The sequence below is a fragment of the Rhagoletis zephyria genome, unplaced genomic scaffold (assembly GCF_001687245.7).
Source record: "Rhagoletis zephyria isolate East Lansing unplaced genomic scaffold, Rhagoletis_zephyria_1.1 Rzeph_scaffold_00423, whole genome shotgun sequence".
In the NCBI taxonomy this organism is placed as follows: domain Eukaryota; kingdom Metazoa; phylum Arthropoda; class Insecta; order Diptera; family Tephritidae; genus Rhagoletis; species Rhagoletis zephyria.
In genome coordinates, this window is record NW_016157507.1 from 176,400 (window position 1) to 199,538 (window position 23,139).

At 36.2% G+C, this 23,139-nt stretch overlaps 1 protein-coding gene and 1 long non-coding RNA gene across 2 annotated transcripts; both read right to left on the bottom strand.

Annotated features, from left to right (window-relative positions):
* Window positions 1–2,925: 2,925 nt before the first annotated feature.
* LOC108359622 (endothelin-converting enzyme-like 1) lies at window positions 2,926–4,990 on the bottom strand. Its single transcript, XM_017611556.1, has one exon. It carries the CDS (start codon window positions 4,939–4,941, stop codon window positions 2,926–2,928), a length of 2,016 nt encoding a protein of 671 aa, XP_017467045.1. The 5' UTR covers window positions 4,942–4,990.
* A 2,063-nt stretch (window positions 4,991–7,053) lies between these two features.
* LOC108359623 (uncharacterized) lies at window positions 7,054–14,313 on the bottom strand. Its single transcript, XR_001846963.1, has 4 exons — window positions 14,221–14,313; window positions 13,092–13,093; window positions 12,291–12,302; window positions 7,054–7,064 (listed from the first exon to the last, which is right to left on the bottom strand). It is a non-coding gene; the product is annotated as an uncharacterized LOC108359623 (long non-coding RNA).
* Window positions 14,314–23,139: the final 8,826 nt, after the last annotated feature.

The window sequence follows — 23,139 nt, forward strand, 5'->3', positions numbered from 1 at the left end:
GCTTAATTATTGCATTTTTATTCCGGCGCAGAGCAAGCGATTGGCGGCAGGCGAGCTGAGGAGCCAATGAGGCTGTTGCTTACTTTGGTTGATTACGGTGTTGTTGGCGGTGAATTGAGTAGCTGGTCAACGAGCAACAGATCTAATTTTGTAGGTTTTTCACTATGCTTTTCTGCTTTTTATTCTACGCCCGTTTGGTCACTTTCGCCTACGGAGAAGAGTTAATGCAATAATGAAAACAACTCGACGACGACGACGACGACGACGACGATGATGACAAGGACAACGTTGGCAATGACAACAATGAACATCTAGACACACACATACAACCGAAGTTGTCGAGTTGCGAGCTTTAGTACCCAGCAAACGCAAGAAAAAATTGTCTCCGAAGTTGGATATACTGACAGATATTAAAATAAGGGGTACACTCGTGTGACCTCTTCGCAATTATTTTTCTAAACCTAGATCCATCAGGAATAGCAGTAGCGCCTTCGGGGATAGGATACGAATGTGCTCAAGTCACATCGAGCTTTCCTGCAGATGGCGCACACTCGCTGAACATATATGTAGCAGTGTCTCACTGGTCGAGTCGCTAAACCGACAAAGATTAGCTGATCACATTCCCAGCTTTTAGAGTTGCCCTCTTAGTCTGCAGTGTCCTGTTAGGACATCTGTTAGTAGTTTTATTTTCTCCTTTGGAAAGCTCAAACAAAAAGGTTTGCTGGATAGTAAAAATAGCAATAACAAGAGTGCGAGTAAGCACAGAGCTAAGCACTCAACGCCCTGCCCAAACAACCTCGGCTGCTAATGAAGTTTCCTCGAGTCGCAAGGCTGCACTTATTTATGTATAAGTAGGTACATATGCGGGTGTGTTTGTTTGTTCATGTTCATGTCAGCTGGCATCTTTAAGCATGCCTCTGTATGCATAATGCGGTAATGATAGCTTTGGGTTAGGAGTACAACATCTGCCAACATATCATCACTTTGGTCGGTTAGTTGTTCGGTCGGTGAGTCAGTGTATAAATGCAACATTATAATGTAATATAACACTATAGTGTTATACACACACCCACACACACACAATCGCTCTGATTATTTTCTACATACATATCTATGTACTAGATACGTACTCTTGCCCTAAATTTCGCATAAATTTTGGGACTATATTTGCTTTGTCGGACAGCTATTTGGCGGCGTTCTAATCGGTTTGAGTTTCAAACATTTGCCACATTATATCGATCTGCTCAGCTTGTTGCGTCTAATGGGCATATGTAGATATCTGTGTATGTATGTATATGCACCCATTAATTGGCCTAATCGATGCCTGGGGTATTTATTGTGTCTTCCACTTATTGTGTTCATATCTCGTCAGCCGCTTGTTGCCTACTATGTAAATGTTATCAGTAGCCTGTTGCTTATTTCAGGGTGCGTATGATTGTTTGCATACCAGCTGCTTAACGTGTAGATAAGTGTTTGACTGTTGTTGTATTTTGTTTTTGTACTGTTTGTGAATGAACCCAGAAAGTATTTTTTCTTTGCTTGGACGCATTTCTAAACTAAAATATTTGCTAAACAGCAGCGTCACGCTCCCTGAGTAGGGCGGGTCAAGTGGTTATCTCGAAACTTTTAATATACTCTTGCGACATACTTAAATGTTCTAATTAAGTTTTAAGTTTGTTTATATTAAAATGTTGATGATTTTTATGTAAATGTGTACATTCAAAATGGAATAACTGAAATGTACTGCAGTTAAACATTTGATAGCATTATTTTTAATTGCGGTGAATTTACCTTACAAACTTAAAATTCCTAATTGCTACATTAGTGCTTAATTAAAGGTAAATCGAGTCGAAATTTACATGCCACTCTTCCAAGTAGGTTAGAGTTTGATTTTGTAAGCAAATAACAGCTAAATAAAATACAAATTTTTTTGGGCATGAGGATTATGGACTTTTAGGGTCTACTGTTAACGTTCTGCTATTTAAGTACCGATTAAGTTACTTTGTTGAAAAGCGTATTCGAGCGTAAGATAATATCAGCAGAACACACCAATATGCCTTGTTTGAGAAGAGGATAATAGTGTGTGGAGAAGCACAATAATCGCTAGTAACTCTCATCAATATGCACTTTCCTAACTGGCATCAGAGGCTTAGGTTTTGAGCCCAAATAAGCCTGGTGCAATCCTTAAAAATTTTATTGGAGTCATTCGCGTATAGGGTACGAAAAAAATTCTATGAGACTCCAGCTTCACCTCAATTTACAGTCCAAAAATCTAAAAGAAAGTCAAAGTTGTTTTAATTCCAAAACCAATAAGTCATACATCCGTCCTAGATTGTTCGATTAATCAAATTTTTCCAAACCGGGTATTCGAGTTAATCTAAAAAAAATCCGTTTCTTAATTTTTTATTTAAAAAACGGTTTAGCCTGGCTATTTGCTTTAAATTTTTCGCGTTTTTCATAACTCTAAGCCAGAAATGAAAGCCGAAAATGGAATAAAACTATGAGAATTAAGTAAGGCTTTTATTTAAAAGAAAATTAATTCAAACAGATTCAAGGTTACTCGTATTTATGATATTTAAAAGTTCTGGGATAACCAGATTTTTTTCTTACTTTTTAAAAACCTCTTTATAAATATTTTCTAAGTTTCGCTACTGTGGATCAGAAAATGTGTTTTTACAAAACTTACTTACTTTAGCTTTGTTTGACTAAGTTTTAGAAAATTTTGATTGAAATATGCTCATTTAACACCATTGCATCAATATCGCAACTAAAGAAAAAAAAATCGAAATTTAAAAACTCGTATCTTAGTACACTAAAATGATTCAATGAATTGTATTTTAGTACACGTTCTAGTGTAATTTAACTAAAATACATAAATATGCATATCGCAAATTAAAACTAAATTCAACACAAAAGTATTCCAAACTAAAAAATAACACATTTGTCTTTTGGCTTCAGTTTACTCTCGTCACTGCATTGAAATTCCTTTGCAAACTCTTCCAAATTCGCTGCCGCACCATTTACGCGCAACGCTTCCGGTAGATTCTCGTACTGCGTTACATCTTCAAAGTCCGTCGCACAGAACAGCTGCGCATAGGCAAGGAAAAACTGCTGCCTGTGTGTCATCGATAGTCGTGGAAGCACGTCTAGCTCACGCTCGTGTCGGCCGCGTGCCCATTTCTCATATAAGCGGTAAGCTATCGAAAGGCCACCGTTATCGATGAGTGCCTTCTTCAGCCGCTCCCGATCAGTCACATTTCTGCCGTGAAACTCCTTTGCAGCATAAGGCGCCTGCTGCGCATAACAGCTGGTACGCTTAGCGAGCGCCAAATCAGAGGCGACATCCCACAATTTATGTTCGTCATTTTCGCTATTATCTTCACTTAGGCCACGTACAATTTGTTGCGCCAGAATGAACCCGAATGTGCCGTGCTTGATGGCCATAGGATAGGCGGGGTCCCAGAAGAAGCGCTTTTGTAAGGACATCACTGGGAATTGTATGGTATTCGTGCGCGCATTGTAAGCGGGCAGCAATTTCTGTTCATAGTGTGTGCTACTTTGTGGCGCACTAAGTAGCGAGGCGGCCTGATGCAATTTCAATAGTTGCTTCTCATTCTGCCACTCCAATAGATTGATAAGGTTGCTGTAGTACTGATCGACTTGCATGTCGGCGGGTTTAATTCCCCCTTGGAAGAGGCTAACCATATCCTGCGGCTGCAAAACTTCCACGCGCATAGATCTCAGCTTTTCTCTTAAGCTGTGCAGTGTTTGCGGCGATATCCAATTGAAGCTGGGCGAAGTTTGAATTTCATCATAAAGGTTGTATTTTAGATTGCGAAATAGGGTCTGTACCTCCACGAACAATTGCGAGTCTTCGTAATTGCGATAGAAAAAATATTCGAGCTCTTGTGGCAGAAGTTCCATAAGTTTACGCACGCAGAAATGCTTGCTGCCACCCAAATCAAATTGATCCAAAACTTTCCAGATTGTGTAATTAGCCAGCGTCAGTTTTGGTGTTAGTCTAATGATATCAACTAGGTTCTTGAAGTAACCTTTTGGTGTTTCGTAGACCTTCTCGTTAATTGAATGATCAAACATGAGTTGGAGGTAACGACTCAAATCCACGAAGTTGCCATAAGACACCTTTAGTTCGGCAACGTATCGGTCAAGAGGCGTATCTTCGCTGCTGGCATTTGACACTGCCCTGGCCAATTGCTCTTCGACTTGAATTACCTGCGATGCGATTTCCTGTGACCAAGCGTTTGACATTTCGGGAAAGAAGCGCGCCAACTTGCCCGCTATGTACCTGCGTTGCTCGTCGGGATTCTCCAACGCTAGCTGCGGTGCGCCTAATTGTATGCGATTCGTTTCCGAGTTTTGCAAGTCTTTCACCACTTTGAAGCCAATAAAAACATCAGCATTGAATTTGCGTTTCGCCAACACCACCGTTCTCAGCCAGTCAAATTCTGTTTCAAACCACTCGCCGTCAGTTATGAGTGGCCAACCGCCATGCAGCTCCAAAGCATCCCAAATAGGTGCGTAGCCCACGATATTTATTGACTGAATGCCCTGACATGAATCGAATACCGTTTTCAACAAATTATCCAAATATATATCAGTCGCAGCTGCGCTGTTACTTTTAATGGGCTGCTGTAGCGCTTGCGCACATTTACTGACATACAAATCTTCCAACAGTCCTATGAATGATGTTTTTCGTTTCGATTGCGTCGCTGGATGATTAAGTGACCAACGTCCACAGGCCCAGCTGTAGAAATCATCGCACGGATTTGCCTTCACATTCATGTATGCTGCCATTTGTATGCCCCGCGAGAGTTTAAGTGTTGCATTGTTGTACTGTGGCGACGGTGCTTTGGCTAATGCAGCATCCGCTCTAATTTGCAGTAGCAAGAGTGCAAGTAATGCCTTGGCAATGTTTAGCATCTTGCGGTCGATGTGTACCGTACACGCACGGAAACTATTTAGTAATGCGATCGCGGACAAGACTTGAAATCAACTGAAGTGCATAGTTCTATGACGCATGGCTCAGTGAAGCAAACGACGAGCTCGAGTTTCTTCTTATCGCACTATCATTTAATTTAATTTATTGAATATGACCTAGTCTTTGTTTGTTTTCTTATTTGGAATAGAATTCATAGAGCTGCCTATTGTATTTCCTATTTTATTAAGGCAAAGAGTTTACCGCATCGAAATATTTTCTAGTCTCTTCAAGTAGACGCAGGCTAGTAGCAACTAAGCCCTTTTTGATCAAGATGGAATTGGTGATTTCTTTGAAAATACTTATTCATTTTAATTAAACGGTGGTTTTGGGATGTGAGTTTATACTTCCTTTCGATTGGGCTGAAAAAAGTAAAAAACATTATCGTGCCCAAGTACGCTTGGATATCGGTTGGGTTAGCGACTGTGTAGCTTCGCACAGACGATTAATGTTCGCAATTCTACCAGAAAAACTACGTCTAAAAACTAACCAAAAGAATCACTGGGACTAGAACAAAGCAGTTTCGTTAGAACCACGTTTTGTGACATTTTTTGGCAACTGCCCTTAGATTCGAATAAAAAACTACTCCCGAGACTGAGCATACAAGGTTTGGGCCCTCACTTCATTCGTTGAACACATGCGGCATGAATTTGATCTAAATTAGGGGCATGTGATGCCAACAAATAGTGATGTTTTCCATGCTTTTAGATGTTTAAAAATTAGCAGTCAAATTTTTGCTGAAAAATATTATTAAAGGGGTGCTCCCCGAAGAATATAAAACATACGCAAAGGACAGATCAAGAATGATATGTAAGTACTTACATAGGTGAAAAATGCATTTTTGCAACTTTTTTTCAAACTTGATCGTTACGTTATGGCAAAAATGTGGTCCGCTATTTTAAGCTTGAATTTGTTTTCTTCGAATCCGATAACCCCACATTGATAGATAGATAGATCCACCATTTTCAAAAGTCTTACATCAGATTAGAAATCAACGACCCCAAACACCAAATTTCAAATCAATTTGGGCAGCAAATAGTAGTCGCCAGACCATAGTACAAAGTACAGGTTGCGAGGGCTTAAGTAGTTTGTTCGTCGATCAGCAATTCAGTGAATCATTTGCTCAATAGCTTCATTGCCATCGTGACTACGGTTCATGTCAATAGAAATCAAAAACTATTCGTCATTACATCTATGAACTTTTATAAGCGTCGCCCACGCCGAAAAGGGCAATTTATCTCGCGTAGAAATGCTCTCAGGAAAGTACTCAAAACTTTCTTACTTTCTCGACAACTTTTCTGAGTCGTACGCGATAAATTTATCCCTACCCGAGCTACCGAGTAAAATTTAGAAGCTACATATTTTTAAGATTTGTTCTTGGCTTCATAACCAGGCAGACGTTTTTAGAGGTGCTGAAGCCGAATATAAAAATCTTTCAAAACTTCAGAGCTACTCGACCAACCACTTTTTCTTACTTTTTTACTCAGATTTGAAAGTTGGAGGCCCTGATGTTAAGACCGACAATGTCAATTTCATACTCATACGCTCTTATAAATTCTCGACTCTCAATCAAAAATAATGAAATTAAATATTAAATTACGGTATAACAATTTAGGGTTTTCTTAGCTCCATAACGCTTTTAAACACATTTAAAAAAAGTTATAAAAGTATCAAATTTAAAACCATCACATATGCTTTTAACGCCACTAGACAACGCTTTCGCATTTTTTAAATTTTTTTTTTTTGTTAAACAAAAAATGCCGCTTTTGGTCTCAAGTGCTGCATAAACATAGCATTTAATGCCTTTCATCTACATATTTATGTGTATTTATGCGGCTTAACAAGCAACTTCAGGAACGCCTTAGAGAGTATTGCATCAACATACATGCATACAGATTTAAACAGAAGCAAGCAATGGAAGCGCTGTTATGGCATGCAAGTGCAAGAACAAGTGGCAAGCAAAAGTATTCATGCAATCCCCCCTGTGGCGGATGAGTGTGCGAGCGTAAAAGATCTTGCGCAGATTACGAAGTTCATATACATAAAAAGTGCACATACTTGCTTGCAACTTCCAGTCTGCAACACTTTTTTTTTACTCAGACATACTATTTGGTTCATTTAATGTTGCTTGTTCTTCTTATTTTTGACTGTCTGTTGCATAAATGCGCATTTCAAGCGCATCACAGTTGCGGTTAATGTTTATTTCCAAGTGTCATCTTGCCATGTTAGATACTTGTGTGTTTTTGTTGTACTTTTTTACCTTATAGCGCGCTGCACGAATAAAAAAAAAAAAACGGCAAAGACAGTAAGCAACTTTGCATTATAAGTTTGTATGCTTGTGCACATTTGTGGTAAGTTTCAAAGTGAACGTTGTTAGGCAGACAGTTGGCAACGGGTAAATTGCTTCAGAGAGGCGTAGTTGAGCGCATAGCGTAGTGGGGTTACTGGAATTTATTAAAAGTTGCGAACATTTGAGAGCACATACCAACGCTTTTAACCCCCCACATGGCGGCATTTCAGCGTTCGCCTCTGCTGCCTGCTGCGTGACCGCAAAGCGACACGCCTGGCATCTCATTAAGTACATCTGGGAAATTTTGCTTATTTTTATTTTGCCGTTTTGTGTTATTTATGTATGTATATGCGAAAATTATGCAACACAAGTGGCGAGATTGAAATAATTTTAGATAAAAAAAAAGTATAAACGCATTAAAATGCTCAATGGAGTAGCACATCTAGGGATACTTTTCGTTCGATACCAGGAACAAAATACTCGTATCGGTACCCAATCCTAACCCAATTTTTACTTACGTTACTTATGGAATTCTACGACAGTACAGACGCACAGAATTTAATAAAAATAAAGTAATTTTCTTAGAAAAAGGTAAAATCTTTAACCTAGCTCAGCCCAGAAAATTATTCGCATCTAGACTGGAGCACAGTATACAGTAAACCAGCCATTGACAATATGCTTATTTGAAAATTAATACACGAAATATTTTGAATGTATAGGATTTATTTGTCATTAACCCATAGGCAGCGACTGATGCAAAAGTACCCACAAATGTTTGTTGATATATTTGACATGTAAATTTGAACAGCAAAATTCGTAAAACAATACTAATAAAACAAAAATATTTTTGATTACTACGTGGGAAGTGGGCGTGGTTATTGGCAGATTTCGCCAAAGTTTAACACTAACCTAACTTATACCCAACTTCGACACCGACTTTCGTTAAAATATTTAAATTTTGTTCGAGTTAGCGTGTTTACAAACAGAGAGGGCTGAACTAGTTCATCTCGTAATTCTGAATATTTTGGTATATATATATGTACATACATTTTATACAGTTAACAAACGCGCTTGCCCATCTGCATAAACCATCTTTACTTGCATTAATTCATGCATTATCCTCTTTCAAATGTGAATAAGCGGCTGAACAAATACATACAAATTTCGCGCATTTGAAAATTAGAGAGTTCTACCTTAAGCTAAGTAATACTTGCTTTACCGCCTAATCGATGGGACCATTTTAAAAAGTCAGCCCACCATTACTCACTCAAAATTGTGTTCGGAACACGGTTTGACTTATGTAGGAACTGCATCCGGTTATAATCGCTTACGCTTCACGCTTGATTTGCTTGGAAGTGTGTTTTTCTCGTTATTTTATTTTATGTGACTTGAAAATGTTGTTCACTATGAGAAAATATTTAAATTGGATTTCGTTTGGGTTACCGAAAACGACAACTGTGAAAAAATATCAACCAATACATTCAAACAAAATGTCAAATAAGCATATTTACATTTTTTGTTTTGGCTATCTGGATTACTGTATACTGTGGTCTGGAGAAAGGTAGATGTCAAATAGAAAAACTATACTAGTTAAGGTGTTCTTACACGATATGTATTTGCATGCGCACATGCCACTTTTTACATATGGAAATGCCAACATATCGTGTAAAGGTAAATTAGATTTGTTTCTGTACAAAGCAGATGCACATACATATGAAAGAGAAATGTTTCTATTTTCATCTGACACACAGATAGAATCATCTGAGTTTAGTTTATTTCGTTTATAAAGAACCTTGTGCGTTTTTAAATAGTTAAATAAAGACTTTGAATTTGACAGATATACGCAAGTATACATGTATTGAAAAAATCACATTTACAGATGCAAATACATATCGCGTAAGAACACCTTTAGCGGCATTTAGCTACGAGGAAATCTGTCGTATTTAAATACTCTTACACTTCCAATTGCATGTGAAATTATACCAGTTCATCTATGGAAACAACACTTAGTGGACAGTTTATTATTGTAAAAACATGCTTATCTCACTTACGATACAAGAACAACATTTTTTTCTTTGAATCACCATCCATGAGGAAATAGCATTATTTACTTTATTTCCAAATTTTTGTTGATTTTATTTCACTTCAATTATTTCACTTTATTTAACTTCAAAAAGTTCAACTTTAATAATTAAGTTAGTTTTAGGGCAATCATCACCATCTTTTACCCAGGCGACGATCTTATATACATATACAGATAACTGTTAAGCCAGCTTTTTAGCTTCAAAGCGAAGTTAAGATGAAGTCTCTACGATAAGCAGAACCCGATATATAACGATTTGAACAATTACATGATTAGTCAAAATCACGAAAAAAATTTTGAAGTATATTTATGTAAATCATTCTCTTTTTTATGTGCAATTTTTGGCTTCGGCGTTTTTTTAAATAAAAAAGCAAAATAATATACATACATTTTCTTAAAATTTCTAGAAATTTCTGGTTTTCAGATATCATTAAGATCTGGATGGATCCTGTCATAAGTCTGGCTTTTAATTCGGAAGTATTTAGTACCCACAAGAGCACTAGTAGGACAAAATCCGTTGCAGTTTTGCTTAATTTTGTACTAGTAGTTAGTTGAGCAAAGATGACTATAGGATTAAAACGCCTCTTAAATGGCCAGTACGTCATTTTGGGAGACAGCCCCAAGTTTTCCAAAAAGTCGCATGCCAGCGAAGAAGGCTCTCATCGCCTTGTGCGTTCCAGGTGAGTGCCTTATCCAGCCTCACTCTCAGGTATTTTGTTTCAATTGAAAAACCTATACTATCGCCATTCAAAATAAATTGAGTAATGGATAACTTTTTTCTCCGGGTAAACGGAACCAGAGTAGTTTTAGTAGGATTAATGGATAATCCTTGGTTAACATCGCCTTTGTGTAATGTGCAGGGCCTACTGCCTACATGCCGTTTCATTTCGTAGCGCAGCCATGCTACGCAGATCCCCTGCATAGCCTTGTGTATCAAAGTCATGGTCATTCCGTTGGAAGCGGAGTTTGGCTATAACCATAGTCCACAAAAATCTACCCGTGCCTCCCAGTTCCATACTGTTCTTCCTTGTTTTTAGCATGGAAAGCACAACTTTGCATAGCAGGGAAACTCTTATTGCCCCAAAGGATGTGTTGTCCATGAAGACACAGAAGGCTATGTTTTTAGACTCCAAAACCTTCTCAATTTTCAACGTAAGGCTATGAATGACAGTCGGAGTGGATTTGCTTAGTTGATAGTCAAACAAGTTCTTGTTCAGTGGTCGTTTCGTTAGGTTGACTTCTCTGATGTTTTGATTCAAGATTTTCCCCATGCCTTTTTTGAGAAACGAACTGAGCTTAATTGGTCTGTAGGATGAAAGCATCTGCTCAGGTTTACTTGTCTTCGGTAAAGTGCGACCTTAACCTAAGTCCATCTACTGGGAATATGGCTTGTTGGGACCCCGAATTCTGGTCGATAATAGCCTGCCTTACAGCTCAGGAAGTGAGTGTCTAGCAGAAGTCTGCAAGTCTCATCCGGATGCTGAGTATATTGACCCTTTGATTTCTTTAGAGTATCGATTCTAGTTATTCTTGGGTTCCCTATTTCAAGCTTTTTGGAGGCAACTGCCACTGGGAAGCTTTTTATTTCCCCGCTGTTATTTCGCCAACTAGCTCTTTTGGACTTGCGCAATTCTTTCTTATAGGAAGATAGTGCAAGTTTATAGGATTTGCAAGTCCCATATTTTTTATAGTTTTTTTTTGAATTTGGATAATAATAAATTTTATAATTTATGCAATTCTTATTGGATTTGCTTGAGCCGCTAACACCCATTGATTTGTAATAATCCTGAATAGCCTACGGCCAAATATTCTAGCAACCCTTCAAGCAAACATACATACGTACACATGTACCCATATCCAGATTAATAACAACACCAATTAATCAAAGTTCGCCCCGAATTAGACCTGAAAATCACAAATGTTACAAATGATTTTGGTAAACAAACAGCCTTTGGCGATAAAATGTTAAAAAATATTTAACAAACCTTAAACTTACATATAACAAGGGTAGTCGAGTTGGCGAGGGTGAAAGCACACAATATTATGACAGCGAAAGACGAAGAAGAAGAAGATGGTATATGCATGGATCAGAAGGGTAGTTATGCAAAGCATTCACAGCGGGGACAGCCCTTGAGCTATTTAACCAAAAAAAAAAAATAAATAAAAACAAAACAATTTGCAATGAAAGCATCAATAACGAAGCGTTGAAAATTTTAAAATTTTAAATGAGAAATTGAAGAGGTGAAGGCAGGAAGGAAGGCGAGCGAGGTACGTAAGATGCAAAGATTGGCAAACAACATCAAAAAGCAACATGCAACTTGGGGTGGCTGACTGTTATCGGCGCTAAAGATAAGTAAGAGCTATTTTTTCGTTGTTGCTATCATTATCGCTAAGTATGAGCGTTGCTAAAAACACCCTTTTCCAAGACGCACGCATTGCAGCACGGCACTTATTCCTTTACTTTCTACATGCCATACACCATATCCCCCACTCAGCCGCTCAGCCGTTCTCAGACACTCACAAACTCACTCACTTATTACATTTCACTGCGCTTGAAAGTGTTTTGCTTTTGAAATTCCATAAGCATGACCTAATCTATTTGCACTTAATCGACGTATTTATCACGCAACAGTACAATTAGAGTTTAAAGTACTGCGAAAATTCACAGGAAGAGGAGGGAGCGCGACAAAAGAACTGGGGAAACTTAATGAAGTGTTGCGTGGCGTTTCATATGCGCTTGCACTTTAACTGCATACCAATACATTTGTATATGTATAGATATGTATTTAATTTACCTCTTATGCATATACCCTGCTGTCAAAATTTCAAATTGTTACAAAACACGATTGGTGTTGACTTATGCGTACCTCATGTAAATGTGGCAGTCACAAACAGTTTGCGTGCCATTACCGCTTACAAACATATGTATGTATCTGACTACATTAGAGTGGTCCAATTGTTTGTATGGGGGAAAAAATGTCATCCTAGAAAACGGGGCACTCCCATAGTTTTTTTTTCATTTTGATAATTGTAATACTACTGGATCGCTGTGAAATTTGCAAAAATATTGGTGATTTTTATGAAAAGCTACTGTTGCCATGACTACTGAAGCTTGTGATATATTAATATATAATTTAGATTAGAAATGTTGTTAGGTTAGGTTAGGTGGAATTACGCTTTTTCGAAAATCACTATTTTCAAAAATGTCTGCAGAAAGCTGCCTTTCTTGTCCAAAACTAAGGATGCTAAATATTATTTGCCTCATTTTATATATAGAGGTGTCATCGATAGGATTAGGTTTTGAAAAAACACGTACAAAAATCCATTCACAGCTTTCGAACTGACTTTTTTAAATTTTTTTTTAGACTAATTTGAACCTGCTGAACACGAATTTGGTATCCATTTAATACCGCAAAGAACGTTTTTCGTTAGCAATAACACTCGGGAAACACCCCGAGCGCAGAGTTTTCATCTATATCTTGAAAACTATTTTTGGAAAAATAAGTGGATACCAAATCGGTGTTCAGTAGGTTCAAATTAGAAATTAAACTAAATAAAGTTTTGTAAGTTTTTTTCAGAACTTATTTCACTTCACCTTAATGCACACACACGTATGTATTTACCTACCAACCTATAATATATACGCACACAAAGCAAATAAGTCACTTGCTCACACCAACTTCACTTTGTACATTGCAGTTCCGTCAAATGCCAAATTTGACAGCTGCAATGATGACTGATGACAGCCAAATCAGTAACAAACAAGCTTAGAGGAAGCGTATTTGCGCAAATAAATGCCTTCAATAGCGATAATGACGATTAGTTAGAAATGTGCAAAAGGGTGGCGCCAGTTAGAGTAAAGTGAGCTGCAGTACACGTAGATGTTGAAAAAATAAAGAGAACTCATTTACACATATAAATTTCATACGTTGACAGGTGGAGGGTGTAAATTGTTGGTGAAAATCAATTTATCACAATGCATAATTCAATTTAAAAATTTATTTTACGAGTAAAAAGGGAAGTATACCGCCTCTTTCTGGAAACTATTTTGCTCAAGGCAACGTACATATATATGTACATAAGAATGTACGTATATAACTTTTTTTTTCAAATACATCAATTAAGTTTATTGAAAACAAGGCTAAGTCTTCAATGTTAACAATTTTATTGCCAAGACGTTACTTTGGTGTCACACCTTCGATTGGCTTATAATTTTTTATGCGTTCTAAATAAGAAATATGCTAATACGTACGATACGAGGAATTGTTTGTTTGTTTTTTTTCTTCGGAGTTATGATCTGTGTAAATGGCAATTTATTCGGATACCCGGGTATAAGGTTATTTTTATCCTGGTACGCGGATAGGGGGTAATCTTGATTCAGGTAAAGAATATATTTCTCAAAATTTTTTAATGAAGGGATACCGTTAAAATGTAATTAGTGTTATCTTTGGCTGGGTTATTTTGGATGGGTTGTTTATGCCATTTTCAAAATAAACGAATTAATTGGAGTGTTTCGTATTAAAAATTTTACGATAATGTGTTCAATAATGTAGCCTAAGTACTATTTATTACTATCAAAAAGTAATAGTATTTTAAGATGCAAATACCACTAAAATATTTAAACGTACACCGTGCCACATCTAGGCCAGACTCTTTCTCTCTACACCCACTACGTAATTCGCCTTCAATGAATTGCGCCACTTGAGTTGAACATAAAAGAAATCCTGCGATAGAGATCATTGTCGTTTTTTTATCACTTCCGCGTAGACACTTCCATACAAAATAGCCACGCAACTACGAACGCATGAAATAGAAATCCATTATGTATTACAGGAGGACTTGCATGGTTACTAGGGTGGTCCAAAATAAGGAAAGTCGGAATTTTAATGCTCCAACCCCCTAGGACTGCTCTATATTGAAAAAACATACCCACATTTTTTTTATTTTAAATCAAACAAGTAAGAAAGTCTAAGTTCGGGCAGAGCCGAACATTAAATACCCGGCGCACGTATTAAATATATGTTTTTCGCCTTAACGAAAGCTACGGCTACATGGTAAGCCGGGGCGTATCAATTTGGAGTAAATTAGAGTCCTTAAATTTCGATTTTGAAGTTTCAAGCAGTTCTGAAATTTACCGTTATATGAGAAGCGGCCGTTATTTTAGTCCGATTTCAATAATTTTCAACGGTTTGCTTATATGTGGCAAGCACAATAACCACACCGAGTTTGGTACAAATTGGTAGAACGGTTACTGAGATACATATATNCTGATCATTTATGTATACATTTGTCTATATCTATCTCGATTCGTTTTGGCTGTTACAAACAACCGTTATGTGAACAAAATTAATATACCCTTGTGCACAAGTGCGCTCGGGTATAAAAATATTTAGAGGCGCTCAAAGCGCTCAAAGTTTTCAAAGTATTTTACATATATGGGAAAAAACAACTTTTCGTAGGAATAGTATAGAACTCTCGAAAATCAATATTTTTCGATCGGTAAACTCTAATACTCTTCAGGAGAATTCCAATAACAATATCAAATTGTTTATTTAACAATTTTTTAGTACTAAAGATTTTTTATTTATCTCACATTGCCCTTTCTGGCATTTTCTGGGGGTTTTGGCGGATCTATAAAATATGGTTACTATGAAAAAATGGTTAAATAAACAATTTGATACTATTATTGGGAATCCTGAAGAGAAACAGAAATTTCCGTTCGAAAAATATTGATTTTCAACGAAAAGTGTTTTTTCCCCATATAAAATACATGGCAACTTTGAGCGCTTTGAGCGACCTCTAAATATTTTTTGGGGTCAAATTAAAAAAAAATAGGGGCGTATTTTTCGGTATAGAACAATCCTGGTTGGTGAGAGCATAAAAATTTACTTTCTCACATTAATTTTTGGACCACCCTAATGTTAACCCACATATACTAATGTATATAGCTACACAATTGTATATAAATAGATACATTTTATACTTAACTGCTGTACAAGCATATCGCTCAGTATGTTTACATATACACATACATATACATACATCGGCGTAGCCAGAATGAAATTTAGGAGGGGGGGCTCGACCCTATTAAGCTGGCATTTCAGGGTACTACTTTATATATATATAAGGAAATTTGAAAGTTAGGGGGGGAGGGGTCGAGCACCCCCTGCCCCTACCTGGCTACGCCCATGTATACATACATATATGCATATGTATGTATGTCGATTACTGAGCTTTGTGAATGCTTTGAACCACATACTTTCTGCCCCAATTGCCGGTCACTTCCTCATTGAATATCATGACCGTTTACTTAGATGTATAGATACATATGTATGTATGTATGCGTGCATTTATAGAACTATTGCCATCTGGCCGTTGACCAGTTGTTCGCCAATGGCCATTATTGTTGTTGTCTCCATTGTTGTAGCCGCCCATTCAAGCATCGATTGTGTGCAACGCAGTTTGGAATGCGGCTTTGTCTGTGACTGCCGCCAGCCAGCATAGCCACGGCTTCTTGCGTCCTTCGGTCAAATACGAGGACATACTCATGCTGGCGACAATATCACTTGTCGATTGCTTCAATGGTCATTGTAATTGGCTTCTTTTGTTGTTAGACCTCACGCTTTTATTTTTATTTATTTTTTTCGACAAAGTGGTTGAGTACTTGCCTTTTGTTTGTAATTCTTTTTTTTCAGTTCAGCAACGTTAGGCAATTGGCTTTTAAAATCGGAGTGCCATGCATCATTGAAAGTTGTAATATATTTTTAAACTTTTATTTTTAATGACCAAACGTTGTTTTATTTTTTAATTTTTTAATGTCTTTTTAGGAATGCGGCTAAAACTTTAAAATGAAATTAGCAAATTTTACAATTAAACTTAAAGATCTTAGTGTCGAAAAAGTTCGGGATCTGAAAAATTTAATGGAATTATATCTTTGCTTTAATAAAAACAAAGATAAAGTTTCTTCGACACATTACACTTTTCTATGCAATCATTTACACCACACCACACAGTGTACCGTTACTCGACCACAAAAAGAAAGTAATAAAATCAAAATCAGCTTCCGCTTATTCCTGCATTCTGTTTCTAGTCTTGTTAATAGTTTTTTTTTTACTATTAATGGGAAACTATGTATGTATACAAGTATGTATATATGTTGCCATAATTTCTGAGTTGAATCATGGCAATCTCTGGACAACATTCATCATATCGAGACACTACATATGTACGTACATACATACCCTACAGACGGCTTAGGGGATACTGGAAAAGCATAAAAACCCCTAAGAAAAAATTAACCTCTGCTCACTGGACTCGCCGCCTAGAGTCATCAAACTGAACAAATATTTAACGACTCCATAGCTGAGAGGGTCGCCAATAACAACAATAACAAACAACGTTGGTGGTAGTATCTAACAAAAACAACATTTCCACTTTCAAAGCAGGTTTACCAGGCCACCATGCGACGACTGTGAACACTCGATTACGGAATTAAATGTAATCAGCAAACGTTTGAGCTGCAAAATCCCCGAGGGAAATTTGCAAACAATCGAATATCTCACACTTACACAAATACAAGGAGTAGAAGAAAGAAAAGGTAGCAAAAATAAATTCCACTAAGCAAAGGAATGTGGCAAACAAGAGTCAAAAAAAAAAGAAAAAAAAAAAATTGCTGGCAGTAGTGGCATAGCTGGGATTGTGCAGAGGATTTAATGGTGTTGCTTTATGATGAGCCGGAAATATTTTATGTGAATTGATATTCGTAGTAAAAAAACAAAAATAAAGCCTCAATGCGAAGGCATGTGCAGAGAGGAATGCGAATATTTTAAGGATTTTTTCCGACTAAAAAAAAAAAGATCTATGCGTGTATTTTTATGACTTTTTGCTTTATTTACGTTTTGTTAAGATTTAAGAGAAAATTAGAAAGTAGGATCTACTTGTATATCTAACTTGTTATGCATTAATCAATAAAAAATTTGTAAATTCTTAAAAATACATGTGGCAATATTCGAGCTTTGCCTCTTGAAAGCTGGACACTCGAAAATCATGCGTTCCACACTTTTCTCTGAATAGTTTTGCTAGTAAGCAGATCCCTGCCATTCTCCTCGATAATAATAAATTGTTCAGTTTTCTATTCCTGTCGAGGAGTTAGTACCACCAATTCATCCATTACCTCACTTACCTTTGTGTTCAATAAAGTTCTTAAAGTAAGTATGTAGTTAAGTATTTGTGTCGCCCTTTTTTATTGCCAGCACATAACCGTGGTTGCCAGCGTTGCCGAAAGCTTTTGCTGAACGATCGCCATTTTACCCTGAAAAAATCGTAATTTCGGCCAAAAAAAAACGTCAAACTTTATTATACTTTTTAACCAAATAAAAAATAGAAACAAAGTTACGTACAATAAATATGACCACACACGCACACACACAAAACCAACGAAGTTTTAACGAAATATTTGTGTGCGCTTGAGTGGATCTCTGGATAGTTCAGATTCACATTTTGCTCCGCCAGGTGGCGCTTATTACTAAAAATCTTTCTTATGATCCGATTTGGCTTATATTCGAGATTTGTATTGGTAACGGAGAGGTCAATACTATTGCAAAAGAAAAGCGGCCGGGTAGCGCTAGAGTCGAGTTATTACTAAAAATCGTCAAGTGAAAACAGTGCAGTGTATGTAGTTAATGTAGAAAATTTTGAAATTGGCATGTACTATAATATGATGGACTAGTTTTCAAGAGGGTTTCAAATATACATAAGTATATACAAGTAATTAAAAAAGGAAATTCGGTAAATGTGTTGGGGCCAAATCCGGAATTTTTGAAGTTTAAAGCCGCCCTAATGCATACCGAAAAAAAATAAGAATAAAACTATCAGAAAGACTTGTGCGTTTTTTCTTATACTCACTCTTTTTATAACACGTCTAAGCGGATGCGATTTGTTTGTCATTACACATTGATATACAATAACTATATACGTACGTACGTATGTACATATGTGTGCACGCCTGCAAAGCTCATTCTAATTCAATTACACTTTTCAATACGGACGAGTGCAAATATTTTCATAGGACAAATTAAAACATCACAAATGACAGCGGGAAGAAAGTGTAGTAGCGGCAGTGGCCAAAAATGTCTGCGACTGCATAACTAGCCAAACATGTGGCGGAAAAGCCGGCAGCTACGAGAAACGATAAACGTAGCGAGTATACGTCGAAGAGCCACTTTTGAGCTTCCTTATTTTGGCTGCACACACACATACATATTTACGACTAGCACTGAATGTGTGTAGAAAGTTTTCTGTTTTGTTTGTCAACACTCTCGAAAATGCCCGAAAATTAGAGTGGAGTGAGTACGTCTGTGCAATCACAGCAGATTTTTAAACATAATCAACTTGATTTCACTGCCTCCTCAATTGGGGGATGGATAATATGCTTAAAAATGTTTGCGGCACATGCGGTATTGCATGTCAGAAAATTTCAACAACAATGCAGGCATACTTGTATAAGCTTACGGCGACATGTAAGCAAACATTGCAACCCCAAAAAAAAAAAAAAATGAATATGACGCGAAGTTTACGAGTAAGAGGACAATTGCTGCTGGGGATGTTTTTCCCCTAAAATAGCTTTTAGTGTGTCCGTGTCCGTGGGGTTGTAGTTTGCTGTGGGCGTGCAGGCCAATGTGAGTGCGCTCGGAAGCATCATCGTCGTCGCCGGTCTTCTGTTTACTGTTGATAAATATATCATTACCATATTTCCATTATGTTTTCATTTTCCACTTTTCCACTTTGTTGACCAGCATTGCCGGCAGAAAACGATTGGGATCACAAACATTCATATGTACATAAGTGGAACTACATCACTTTAAAATTAGTCAGAGAAAATTTAAAGGCGAAAGCATTAAAGCAGAACGTACATTACATTGGAATGGAATGAAACGAAATTTTAATAGTGCGGCAATTCCAAAAAAAACATAATTTATGTAAGCTTGAATGTGTTTCAACTCTTACATTTCCATTATCTATCTTAAGTGTTTATGTGGATTTATCTTATGATTATTTCATCCATTACACGATTTCTGTCACAATTAGATAGCCAAAGGTCTGAGGGGAGCTTTCCCTGTAGTAATACTGCAACGTAGTCCACATCACAATTATTTTCTGCCAGTCTATCTCGATTCTCAGATTCTCTACAACAGTTGGATTATTGTTATAGCCCACAGCAGCACGGAAAGACCTGCCCTTTTTAAGGTGCTCGTGTTGACTGCCCTCCGAATTACAAAACCCTCTAGCACCGAAATTAAATATCTTAAGAGCTGCCATGCCTGAAGAGACTACATTCGAGGGTCGATAAATGCCACTAGGGTGTAGTCTCTAATTTTGAGCAGTCTTTCGGTCAATGAGATCAAAGATTGAAGAGCCGTTCCCGTGGGAATGATTGGAAGGAATTCGTCGATAAAAAATCAACTGTGGATTTCCTTGCCTTGCAGGGAAATTATGGGTTAGATGGTTGGTACTCTTTTGTAGGACTATTGAAATACCGTAAGAAAGCGATTATGCTATTTTGACGTAGAATACGTCTTACCTTAAGGTATGGGGGCTATGTTCAAATGTTGTAGTTGTAATTTTTAGAGCTTCACAAAAACGCTTATTGCACGAGAACTAATAAAGCGATTTCAAAGAAAAGTGTGGCGTTTCAAAGATAAAATTCCAAACCTGTCGACAGATTCATTTTTGTAAATAACCAATTCGGTTTCTGTCGTAAAAACAACGGTAAACATTGCCTTATTTTGGGGTCAATTTTGAGCCTTTAAAGTGCTCTAGCAACTTATTGTTGGCATATATAACTTTCATTTTCGGGATATAGGTTCTTTGGAGCAGTAGAAATATTATCGGGTACAAATTTTATATAAATTTAACAAATATTGAGCATTTTAAGGCAAAAAATTGTTGAAAAAATTTGCAAATTTTTTTCATTACCAAAATGCTCGAAAACCGCTCGAATGATTTTGTTTTTGTTTTCTTTAATCAAAAATTCAAGAGTTTTCCTTTCGTTTGGTATATGGGAAGTATTGGTTGATATCTTCTATATATGTTTATTTTATTCAAATATATGGGCATAAATGATTTTCCATACAAAATCACCTCGTCATCATTTTGCAAACACGTGCACGTATTGGAAGCGTGGGAAGGAGACAAAAAGTATGTATGTGTCCGTAAGTACATATTTCGGGGTTTATCGGTATAATAATCGATACTTTGTCGGTTTTATTACCGATGTTTTTATCGATTTTGCTATCGAAATTTTTATCGATAATGTTATTGATTTTGCTATCGATATTTTCGGAACTTATCGATATAATGATCGGTATTTTTTCGATTTTGTTATCGATATTTTTTCTCGATTTTGTTATAGATATTTTGTTGACTTTGTTGTCGATTTTGTTATCGACACTGTAATCGATTTTATGATAGATTATTTATCGATTTTGTTATCGATATTTTTATCGATTTTGTTATCGATTTTATTATCGCTTTTGTTATCGATATTTTTTTCTTAGTTTGTGCTTTCGTTTTTGACTTGGATATGCTCTTAACCATACCACGTATTCTACGTTTAAATTTAGCGGGTGTACATATCTCCGATACAGTCTGCAGACCAAGACGAAGGCGCTGGACTGTTCCTTTTTTTTTTGTGTTCTGGTACAAAAGTCTTACAAGAAAAAGCTCCCTGCCAACTTTAATGATCAAAAAAAATTAAAAAATATCAGTTTACCTTGCAAGTTTGTATATTTTTATCAACCTTCTATAAAAAAAAAACATCTCAAACGACACATATGACAAGTAAAGCGTTAAAATATTTTTTGGGAACTTAATGGAATGTTGCTTTAAAGGGAAAAGCGCCTATACCGACATAAACCAACCAAAGTCTGGCCAATCGAGTGATACGAGGTCAAATCCTCGGCCAGCTTTTATTTCTTTAATTTAATATTTTTAAATATTAAAACTTATATTTCTTTGATATCATTTAATTTTTAGAAATCTATTGTGTGCTCCTTTTATTTAATTTTTTTTATTCCTTTTCATCTGTTTTTCTTCTAATACTTAGATGTTATTGTTTCAAAAGAAAAATAAATTTTATTTATTATAACTTATTTTTTTATATTTTATTGCTTTAAAATATTTTTTTCTTTTATTTCATTTTTAGAAACAAACTTTGTGTGTTTTTATTTTTAGTTTACTTTTATTTTACTTCTAAGCGTTTATTGTTTTAAAAATGAAAAATATATTTTTACAATTCAATTTAATTAAAGAAACTTATTTGATGTACATACATATGTATTTTTTTAATACAATTTTTTCTTTTTTAATTTAATTGTTAAATTTTATTGTTTTGAAAAGAAAAATATTTGTTGTAATATCATTTGATGTTTAGAAACTCATTCTATTAATTTTTCTCGTTTTTAATTATATTTTTCTTTAATTTTTAAATTTCATAGTTTTATAATGAAAAATATTTTTTTTTTTTTTAGATTCCATTAAATTCTTAAGAACTGTATTTTGTTCTTTTTTAACTTAGTTCTCTTTAAATTTTTAGTTTTTCTTGGTTCAAACAAAATTTTTAATTAATTAATTTTTTAGAAATATTGCTATAAGAAAAACAGAATAGCGCTAAGACCTCCTCGCTAGCAGATCTTTCTATTACGATTTTGAAAGACAGAAAAGTGCCTTCAAGATGCATAGTTATTTGCCAGAATTCAGAATGATCTTACGAAAGGCAAAAAAAGCTTTAAAAAAAGGTTGCCTGCTTGCTCTGTTAGTGTGAAAGACCTACCTACCTGTCTGAGGAATAAATACCAATTTACCCTCTCTCCACAGCATTAGGGTACAGCCGAGGTTTAGACTGCTTTTAAGGTGAGTGCGTTCAGGACCCTCCCTTGTTTTGACTGTAAATAAATGTTATTGAGCAATTGGCATGTATCTGCTAGGATATTTAGGACATAGCTCCGATTCCACTGCAAAACTCGGTCCAATAAAATCTTAAAAACACAAAACAAAAATGAGTAACACCTTCTGATTTTACATAAAATCACAATGAAGGATGCATTTGTATCATTGCGCCATAAATACGCGCAGTCGTTCCGTACAACTGCGTTCCCCTTTCACCAAATTTCCTTTCCCCATGGGTCACATGATTCGCTTACATCATCATCATAAAATTACCGCAATATTGTCATGCGTATGAGGTGGGGATTTTTTATGCGTTGCGTCACTTTTAATTTAAAAAATACTCACCCCGCCCTATATGTACATTAACAACACACATCGGGGCCGTTCGTTTCACCTTCTCCACCTGCTGGAGTTATATACATACATACTTTCAAATTCAACTCAATTTCAGATTTCAGTACCTTTTTTATTTTCATAAACTGTCGCTTATGCGACTTATAACCGAATGTGTCTGCCACATAAAAACGCACCGACAATTTGATGGGCTTTTAATCTTCATAAGCTTTGGCATATGCCAAATTGACAAATTTGTATGCAAATGTTGCGCAAGAAAACAATTAAAATTTCAATTATCATCGCAGTTTGTATGCATGATGTTTTGATGTTTGCGCGGCATTGCTATTGGGAAATAAATTGTTGTTATATGCAAGGTTGGCCGGACGATGAAAGCCTTTTGATGGCCATTTGAATGTGGCTCGTTGACTTGATGTTCTATTTTTCACCAAAGGACATTTTATTGCATTCACTGTTATTTCTATTTGTTTA

Bases quoted from the DNA above. Each gene is read 5' to 3' on its own strand.
- LOC108359622 (XM_017611556.1), bottom strand. From the start codon at position 4,941: ATGCTAAACATTGCCAAGGCATTACTTGCACTCTTGCTACTGCAAATT.